At 45.9% G+C, this 10,747-nt stretch overlaps 1 protein-coding gene across 1 annotated transcript; it reads right to left on the bottom strand.

The window, feature by feature from the left end:
* Positions 1 to 1,394: 1,394 nt before the first annotated feature.
* LOC109735754 (uncharacterized) lies at positions 1,395 to 5,557 on the bottom strand. Its single transcript, XM_020294951.4, has 3 exons — positions 4,386 to 5,557; positions 3,437 to 3,517; positions 1,395 to 1,719 (listed from the first exon to the last, which is right to left on the bottom strand). The coding sequence occupies exons 1-2, from the start codon at positions 5,509 to 5,511 to the stop codon at positions 3,465 to 3,467; spliced, it is 1,179 nt and encodes a 392-aa protein (XP_020150540.1). The 5' UTR covers positions 5,512 to 5,557; the 3' UTR covers positions 1,395 to 1,719; positions 3,437 to 3,464.
* Positions 5,558 to 10,747: the final 5,190 nt, after the last annotated feature.

Below are 10,747 nucleotides of genomic sequence, written 5' to 3'. Positions count from 1 at the left end.
TAAGAGTGCCCAGCTGGGCCGAAGATAGTATCCTCGACTTCCCGTTGGCCGAAGAGCACTCTTCAGCTTCCCGTTGGCCGAAAAGTGTCAGGGCACAAAACGTAATTAAGATGGCCTCAAATGAAAAAGTTAACAACATGAAAAATCTTCACCTCGTCGAAACGGTTGATTTTGATATAAAAATCGTCTTCATCCGACGTCGTATGCAATCTGTAGAGCCAAAATAAGGTCAGGGGCAGAAGTTGCAGAGTTACTTCGGACGGACCGAATGGATGTCAGAAAATTTATCACGGGACACCCTGTGCACTCGGTGAGACCATGTGGAATATAGAAGAGTACACAAGTTTGAACACATTCACTTGGTGAGACCGAACCAAACCACTAGGAGGCTCCGAATGGATCCGAAAAATTGCCAAAGATTCCTGTCCGAGTTAAAATTAGGATTTTTGATCCGAAAAATTGTCCGTCTGCACCGGGAAGACTACTTGCGTACCGCGCTTCCGGCCGGGTCTTCTTCGGCGTGAGCTACGGTGCATCACCCCAGCGTCGAGGGTACACGATGACCTTTTTGTGTGCATCACCCCCGGCGTCGAGGGTACACGGTGACGGGCCTGAGAGGTGACCATTGCCTCTACTTTGCATGGTGGATGACGCCACCGCCGAAAGTTTTGGTCTCAATTCATGCCATCGCAACAGAGACATTTCTTCAATGCCGGCATGTGTCTTCCCGGTGCAGACGAACAATGCCCACATCGATTTATGAGGCGGCTGGGACTTCCGTACAATAAAAGGACTAAAAATTCTATCTAAAAATCTTTGGCAATTTTTCGAAGCCTCCGAGTGGTTTGGTTCGGTCTCACCGAGTGAACGTGACCAAACTTGTGTACTCTTCTGTATTTCACACGGTCTCCCCGAGTGCATAGGGTGTCCCGTGACAAATTTTCTCACATCCATTCGGTCTGTCCGAAGTAACTCTGCAGCTTCTACCCCTGACCTTGTTTTGGCTCTACAAGTTGCATACAACGTCGGATGAAGACGATGTTTATATCAAAATCAACCCTTTCGACGAGACGAAGATTTTTCATGTTGATAACTTTTTCATTCGAGGTCATCTTAATTACGTTTTATGCCCCTGACATTTTTCGGCCTACGGAAAGCCGAAGAATGCTCTTCGGCCAACAAGAAGCCGAAGATACTATCTTCGGCCCAGCTGGGCACTCTTCGGCCAACGGGAGGCTGAAGAGCCCACTTCGGCCAACGGTAGGCCGAAAAGTCCCTCTTCGGCCAACAGAAGGCCGACGGGGTCATAGTTTCGATTTTTATGCATTAGAGCATATAGTTTCCGAATTTGCTATAAAAATCATCATAGTTTCAAAAAACCCATGCGCGCGCACTGAAATGCAATGAAAGATAATATGACGGGTGAACCCGCCAAAATGTGCTTGCTTGGAAAGCATACAGCAGATTAAAGAAACCACACTGTGAGTACTCATTAACCGAAGCAAGTCGTTGTGCCGTCAACCTTCAAGCCAGCTGACAAATGTCTACAGAAATTAGATAATAGATAGGTGGACCAATTCCTACAAGTGCACTTCACAGCTAATCAGTGCATGCTGCATAGGGAGCCAATCGCCACTTCGAGCATACAAAATGGAAGAATCTACACCAAACACCCCATTTCTGCATCTCAGACAGCAGAATGTAGCTCTAGATAGATACCTGCAAAGCAAGAAATATCATCAGTCAAACAATTCTTTGCTATTTATACGGGAAAATTCGTTGGAGTTATTCTCACAACTATTGAAACAGTGAACATTACTTTCACCATCACTGTGGAAATTGTGCCAAAAGTTCCAAAGGTGAACCATCTCAGCAATATTAGACAACATTAGAAACAGAGAACAATAATAGGTAATTTGTAACATAATGGCACACCTTCAACTTCTAACATTAGAGGTATTTGGTGTACTGGTCTGGAGTAGAGCCTAAAAGAACAATGGGTATATGACAGGCTCATGGAGTTGGAAAGCTTCTATCTCACATACATACTTTTTGGAAATGTATGAGCTCAACTAGTCACTAGCAAATAGAATTTCAACAAAATTATGTGGTACTCCCTCTGTAAAGAAATATAAGAGCGTTTAGATCACTACTTTAGTAATCTAGAGTTCTAGACGCTCTTATATTTGTTTACGGAGGGAGTACAAGCCAGAAGCAAGGGGTCATTTATATCATCTTACTAATTGATACTTCTTTCTTTACCCTGCACAACATCAAGCATGCCACAGGCTAAGATAGGTACGGGTCCTAATACCGAAGAATGTGACAGCGTTGAGTGTATAACTCCAAGGAGCAAGGGTTGGCCCACCAGGGTGCAAGGATTAGATGTTACTAGTTTCCCTAAAATCTACAGGGAAGGCTAAACTTGATGCTATCAATAGAATCCTAACTTTCCTAACAAACACATCTCTATCTTCCTATCTAAAACGATCTTTTTCCTAACCATATAGATATCCTTAAGTAATCTGTGACAACGCAATAATTTCACCGCCACTTATATTAATAATGCTAGTAAAAAATCATAAATATTATTAATGACTAAAGCAGTTTTTAAGATGAATTAGTCATGTAATTTTGATATTGAGTATTAAACGTCCAGGTGGCCAAATTTGAAAAAATTACACTGCACACAAAGCATAACTACATATATTGGCTACTGGCCAATTACAATATATTCAAATTGGCAGAGCAAGTGGCATGCTACTAAAATGTTTAACAAAACAACCTAACACTAGAATAATCGTCCATGAAACTAGAATAACTGCATGCAAAACGATAAACAGCAGTATAAGACTTAATGAAGGCACACTCTTCAAAGTATTGTCGCAATCATTTGTTCACCAGGTATCACAATGATCCAAAATAACCAGCAATGTGAAATGGCATGACAATAAATCCGTATAAATAAAGGAACTATGAAACCATATGTTCATGTGTTTTTAGCTATCAATTACTAGTGATCTAAATGCTCTTATATTTCTTTACAGAGGCAGTACTTGTATAGAAGAGACAACATGCAAATCACACTAGGACTTCATAGACCCATAACCACAGGAAAAAATAGTTGAAGCAATTCCATGTGAGTAAACAAAAGCAGAAATATATCCCCAAGCACAGTAAGGGGCTAGTGCTTCATTTATTATTACTTAGCATTACAGCATTCCAATATTCAGGGGGCACAAATAGGGAAGGGGGAAGGGTCCAAAGTCATAAGTCACTGGAGAAGCTAGAGAAAGAAGAGCCCACAGTACCAAAAGGAACTTGGAGAGTAGTAAAGAGGTATAATCGAAAGCAAAGGAGCCTGATAGAATGGAGGGCAAACAAAAGAGCACAACCAGTAGATAGGAGGCAGAATGTTAGTATAAGATAAGCTTACCTGCTCAATTAGTAGATCGACAATCATCTTACACATTGAGCATAAGCTCAGCCCTGTCGTGTCCACCAGCAATACATGCTCCTACAGCATAAGAAGTTGAACAATGTGTCATGTGGCGCCAAGTATTAGTGGCTTAGTGCTTCCCCTATTCTTATGATATGATATCAAGCTTTGCTATTTCCTAACTCATATGATGACTTGATGAGAGCCCTACTTTGTAACCAATAACAGCTATCAGTAAACCGAAAAGAGAGATTAGGCTCCAACCCAAAACAAACGACACAAAGACATTCGCAGGAAAGAAAAACAGAAACGAGGAGGCATCAACTACGTATTCAGAAAAATACATAGCTGTACTTCAAGAAAAATAACTCAGTTTGATAAATTTAGAACAAAATGGTAAAAATGAACTCTGGTTATTATTATTTCCCTGGTACAAATGGACTTGCCACAGTGAGGACAATCCTAGAAGTGATGAATGAACAATTATTCGTAATTTTTAAACCAAGTGGTTATCAAGACTGTTCGCAATATCAGCAGATATAGTCTACAGAATGAAGTAAATATAACTAGGCTTAAGCCTCTAGAGGGTTCAAGCAAGTTTTTTCATGTAGTCAACTTCCAAAAAATCGTGTATCTCCTCTTGAGGAAAAATGGCACTGCGGGTATGAACTAACACTACCATTATACAATTCTTGCACCTATCAATGGGCAGACAATGATGAAATTTAGTTCGATAATTCTACAAAGAATTTGCCAATCTTGTATTCAGAACAGAGTACCACAGAACATCATCGCTATACAGAGATCATCAAGCAGCAAACGGAACAAATATGAAACTACCTAAAATTGTTGGCTCAACAAGAAATGATATGAACATAATTTCATCAGCCGATTATCGAAAAATAACCTGGTTTTGTTGTACCCACAATGTAAGGCATGCTATTACCTGCACTGTAGACACTTTCGAATGGATGATAGTGAGAAAAGGTCATTGTTTTAAAAAGCTTCTTGAACTTCAGTGACTCAAGCTGGATCATTAAGACGCCGATAACTGTCCACAGAAACACCGCATTATTCTGTTCAGCATACCCTAGTATCATTAGGGGGCGTTTCTCCTCTGGTTCCAGGGAAAGTAGCTTGCCCAGGTCAATACTTCTTGCAAGCTCCCATGAAGCAACACCATGACGATTGGTCTTCCTCTTCCATAACCGGGCGGTGTAGTCAGAGTTTGACACGAAGAGGAGACCAAGCCCACCACCCTCAGCCCGCATAACCTGCAAGCTGTTACCTTCGAGGATGTCCACTGGCACCTGTATCACAGCTAGGGTCTGCTTCTTCAGATCAAACTCAAGAATTCCAATCAAATTCCCCACAAGCTTCCAGTAAAGGGAATCTCCGTCCAGAACAGCATCATCGGTATAAACCAATGTGGGAATACGGTACCCATTAGCCTGGTATGGAATGGGTGTTGAGACGAGATTCCCCCATAAGCCGGTCTTTGACGAGTACATACAGGCGAGCGCTCGCGTATGATATTCGGCATCGGTGCCTGCCACTGCCAAGACCACCTGGAAGTGCTGGACGTCTCCCGCATCGCGAAGCACCGCCGCGTTGACCAGGGCCGTCGCTGTATCAAACGGCGGGGGAAAGGGAATGCGGTGCTGGTCGCCGGTGACGGGGTCCCAGACCAGGACCTGGTGACGCTTCAGAAGGGAGATGAGCACGAGGCCATGGCGGCATCCATGGGAAAAGGAGTGCATTTCATCCTCGTCGTGCTGCAAGGAGAAGCGCTCGGGAGGAACACGATTGGGGGCCTTCAGGGCAGGCCGGAACGGAGCTCCGTATCTGTCGAAGAAACCGAGGAGAGGAGGGTTGCGGCGGTGGCGGAGGCGGAAGCGGCGGAAGAAGCCGGGGTCGGAGACAAGGCCGCGCCACCGCTTGCAGACGAGGGATGCGCGCGGGAGCGATGAGGGCTGCGGGGGGAGGCGGAGCAGGATCTCGGAGAGGAGGTCGTCGTCGTCCAGCGGCGCGGCCGGCGGCGAGCGGGCGTGGCGGCGGCGGCTGCTGCTCATCTCGCCCTAGAGCACGCTTGTGGGGAATGGTGGGCTCGAACCAGTAGGCAAGATGCGAAGTGGAGTGATACTGAAGACGCTGGCCCATGCCCCCCCCCCCCCCCCCCCCCCGCGAGCAAACCTGGCCAAACGGGCCGGCACGGCCCGGCCTAAGTTAAACGGGCCAGGCACGGCACGACCCGACCAGGCACGCTTAGTACACGGGCCGGGCCGGGCCGGCACGCGTGCTGACCTCCGCGGCCCAAGCACGGCCCCTCAGTAAACGTGCCGGCACGCTGGCCCGGTAAGCATGCCAGCACGAGAGGCAGATTGAGGCGTTTCTCATCAAAAAAGAAGTAACAAATCGATGCGTGCTACGTACGTGATCTCTTGCTTTGGAAAAAAAAAATCTTACACGTCGTGCGCTCGTGCAGGAGGCACATCAAGGCACGTCTCTCTCGTTCGCTCGTGCCAGGAGGCACGTCGCTATCATCTCGCTCTCGTACGCACGTCGTTCTCATGGGCCACACCTCCTGGTCCCTCCCGCAACGTTCCTTCGAGCAAAACGCTCCTACCCATGCCAGCTAGTCCCCACATAACAGATGGTTAGGCGTGCCGGGTCGGGCTGGCACGCGTGCCATGCCTAGCCAGCCCAGGCACGGCCCTAGCCGGGCCACGTGCCGGGCACGGCCCGTAAGTCACGTGTCGGGTCAGCCTGTGACGGGCCAGGCACGCGGGCTATCGTGCCGGCACGCCTAGGCCGGCCCATTTGGCCAGGTTTGCCCGTGAGTCCATTTTGTTCTGATGCTTCGACAGCCCATGGCCCATGGCTAGACAAACATCAAAGCCCACGATTTGATTTTTGTTTTTATATTTGCAAAGGCAGAAGTTCAAAACAGAACATGCAAAAAAAAAAGAATACTCCCTCTGTAAAAAATATAAGAGTGTTTAGATCAGCAGTACTTTCAACTTTCGACATTGCCGCACATATCATTTTCTTAATCTGCAAACAAATTTGTGGGGGGTGCATACATCTTTATATGCGTCATATTAAAAACAAATACCACCACTATTTTAGAATACCCCCACTGTTGTAGGAGTAGCGTACATGCGCGCGGCAATTCACTATGGCTCATAGGTGTATATACACCCATTGTCTAAATACACATTTTAAAAAGTCAAAAAAATCAAGAAAAAGTCCCATGTGTAAATCTGGACATTATATGTGCGTGCACCAAGTCTTCATGAAAAAGGACATTTTTTGTGGCTTGTGTAAAAAAGACAATTTGCGATGCTGGATTACAGCTATTCACGAGGCATTTTTTTTATCTTTTTTGTACATGCCACAAAAAATGTCTTTCACCAAAAATTTGTGTGCGAACATAGGATGTCCGGATGTACACGCGGGATTTTTTCTCAAAATTTGTTAACATTATGAAATTTGTTTTATACATATTTCATAATATGTGTACCTACACCTAGGAGCCAAAAAGCCACTCGCGCAAATTCTCTGTTTTGAACTTTTTTAAAAACTTCAGCATGATCTGACCCCGGTTCAAGAAAAAAACGTCATCTGATCTTTTTTCCTACGACCATCTTCTTGGCGGTAGGGTAACACAGCCTATCGTCAAGGGTTGTGGCGGTAGGACTTGACTGTGCTGTCACGTTCGTCCGATGTTGAAAATACCATACCGCCATAGTCTTTGACGATAGGGTTTAGAAGGTGTAACTTACGTATGTCGTCTAGTACGATTGAACCTCTCTACTAGAAAGTTGACTAGCGCGTGGAAGTTTGCTTTGGTTGGTCTTGGGTTCAAGCCTTCCTAAGGCCATTCTTTTGTTTATTTTTATTTTGCCCAATAAAAAATAAACAATTTGTCCAATTAATATGAGGATATGGATTATTGGTGAAAATATTTTTTTTACTTATCTCTAACTATTTTATCAAAGATATAAACAATATGCATATATGGGTTCTCCAACGGGTGGAACCCGAACCCTGGGGGCGGCTAGGCGGTGCTGGACACCGGCGACGGGGTCCCACACAACGAACTAGAGTGAGATCGGGAGGAAGAAGAGCGCGAGGCCGTGGCGCCATCCGAGGGTCATGTAGCGGTCGTCGAGCTTGAGGGATAAGTGACCCCAGGGGAGGCGATCGGGGGTGTCCGGGGCTGGCTGGAAGGTGATGCCCTAGTTCACATCGACGAAGTCGAGGAGCGGAGGGTTGCGGTGGTGGTGGATGCGGAACTGTAGCAGGAACTAGATACTAGAAGGAGGAAGAGGAACTGTAGCAGGGACTCAAACAGAAAGAACATGAAAACGTACGGAGCAGCCGCAGAAGCATTGGTCTTGGGGTCAACGTCCTTGTCGGCCATGTCGTCGAAGAGGTTTTCGACGTCGGGGAACAAGTCGTCGTTGGGGAAGTGGTCGTCGGCGTCTAGAGCGTCCATGATGAACCGGTCAGTAGTCGCGCAGAGCGTTCCCCAAAAACCTTATCACCCTTTTCCATACAGGATTCAAAGAGGTGGGGTTTCGGAGGCCTACTGTCCCAACCTGCGGTGCACGCCGCAAGCCGGGATGGGGAAGAACCTTGTAGTAGCTCAGAGATTGGAACTCGGTGGCGAGAGAAAGCTGACGTTCTGGTGTGTCTCTCTAGAGACGACAGGAAGATGACGTTTTTGAAGGAAATATGCCCTAGAGGCAATAATAAAGTTATTATTTATTTCCTTATATCATGATAAATGTTTATTATTCATGCTAGAATTGTATTAACCGGAAACATAATACTTGTGTGAATACATAGACAAACAGAGTGTCACTAGTATGCCTCTACTTGACTAGCTCGTTGATCAAAGATGGTTATGTTTCCTAGCCATTGACATGAGTTGTCATTTGATTAACGGGATCACATCATTAGAAGAATGATGTGATTGACTTGACCCATTCCGTTAGCTTAGCACTCGATCTTTTAGTATTCTGCTATTGCTTTCTTCATGACTTATACATGTTCCTATGACTATGAGATTATGCAACTCCCGTTTACCGGAGGAACATTTTGTGTGCTACCAAACATCACAACGTAACTGGGTGATTATAAAGGTGCTCTACAGGTGTCTCCAAAGGTACTTGTTGGGTTGGCGTATTTCGAGATTAGGATTTGTCACTCCGATTGTCAGAGAGGTATCTCTAGGCCCACTCGGTAATGCACATCACTATAAGCCTTGCAAGCATTGCAACTAATGAGTTAGTTGCGGGCTGATGTATTACGGAACGAGTAAGAGACTTGCCGGTAACGAGATTGAACTAGGTATTGAGATACCGACGATCGAATCTCGGGCAAGTAACATACCGATGACAAAGGGAACAACGTATGTTGTTATGCGGTCTGACCGATAAAGATCTTCTTAGAATATGTAGGAGCCAATATGGGCATCCAGGTCCCGCTATTGGTTATTGACCAGAGAGGTGTCTCGGTCATGTCTACATAGTTCTCGAACCCGTAGGGTCCGCACGCTTAACGTTCGTTGACGATATAGTACTATGAGTTATGTATGTTGGTGACCGAATGTTGTTCAGAGTTTTAGATGAGATCACGGATATGACGAGGAACTCCGGAATGGTCCGGAAGTAAAGATTGATATGTGGATAGTAGTGTTTGATCTCCGGAAAGGTTCCAGAATCCATCAGAAGGGGGTCCGGATGTTTCCCGAAATGTTTGGGCACGAGAACACTTTATCTGGGCCAAAGGGGAAAGCCCACGAGGTTTTTGGAAAGTGCAAAAGGAAGTTTTGCGGAGTCCAGGGGCCAGGGTCCAGACGCTGGGACGTCTGGCCCTGGAGTCCAAGAAGGACTCTTGCCTTTCGGGTGAAACCGACTTTGTGGAGGCTTTTACTCCAAGTTTCGACCCCAAGGCTCAACATATAAATAGAGGGGTAGGGCTAGCACCCAAGACACATCAAAAAACACCAAGCCGTGTGTCGGCAACCCCGTCCCCTCTAGTTTATCCTCCGTCATAGTTTTCGTAGTGCTTAGGCGAAGCCCTGCGGAGATTGTTCTTCACCAACACCGTCACCATGCCGTCGTGCTGCCGGAACTCATCTACTACTTCGCCCCTCTTGCTGGATCGAGAAAGGCGAGGACGTCATCGAGCTGAACGTGTGCAGAGCTCGGAGGTGTCGTGCGTTCGGTACTTGGATCGGTCGGATCGTGAAGACGTACGACTACATCAACCGCGTTGATAAAACGCTTCCGCTTACGGTCTACGAGGGTACATAGCAACACTCTCCCCTCTCGTTGCTATGCATCACCATGATCTTGCGTGTGCGTAGGAAATTTTTTGAAATTACTACGTTCCCCAACAGTGGCATCCGAGCCAGGTTTTATGCGTTGATGTTATATGCACGAGTAGAACACAAGTGAGTTGTGGGCGATACAAGTCATACTGCTTACCAGCATGTCATACTTTGGTTCGGAGGTATTGTTGGATGAAGCGGCCCGGACCGACATTACGCGTATGCTTACGCGAGACTGGTTCTACCGACGTGCTTTGCACACAGGTGGCTGGCGGGTGTCAGTTTCTCCAACTTTAGTTGAACCGAGTGTGGCTACGCCCGGTCCTTGAGAAGTTTAAAACAACACTAACTTGACGAACTATCATTGTGGTTTTGATGCGTAGGTAAGTACGGTTCTTGCTCAGCCCGTAGCAGCCACGTAAAACTTGCAACAACAAAGTAGAGGACGTCTAACTTGTTTTTGCAGGGTATGTTGTGATGTGATATGGTCAAGGCATGATGCTAAATTTTATTGTATGAGATGATCATGTTTTGTAACCGAGTTATCGGCAACTGGCAGGAGCCATATGGTTGTCGCTTTATTGTATGCAATGCAATCGCCCTGTAATGCTTTACTTTATCACTAAGCAGTAGCGATAGTCGTAGAAGCATAAGTTGGCGAGACGACAACGATGCTACGATGGAGATCAAGGTGTCGCGCCGGTGACGATGGTGATCATGACGGTGCTTCGAAGATGGAGATCACAAGCACAAGATGATGATGGCCATATCATATCACTTATATTGATTGCATGTGATGCTTATCTTTTATGCATCTTATCTTGCTTTGATTGACGGTAGCATTATAAGATGATCTCTCACTAAATTATCAAGGTATAAGTGTTCTCCCTGAGTATGCACCGTTGCGAAAGTTCTTCGTGCTGAGACACCACGTGATGATCGGGTGTGATAGGCTCTACGTTCAA

Source organism: Aegilops tauschii, chromosome 6 (genome assembly GCF_002575655.3).
Source record: "Aegilops tauschii subsp. strangulata cultivar AL8/78 chromosome 6, Aet v6.0, whole genome shotgun sequence".
Lineage (NCBI taxonomy): Eukaryota > Viridiplantae > Streptophyta > Magnoliopsida > Poales > Poaceae > Aegilops > Aegilops tauschii.
Note: the sequence above shows the minus strand (reverse complement) of the source record. Positions and strands in the feature narration are given on the sequence as shown.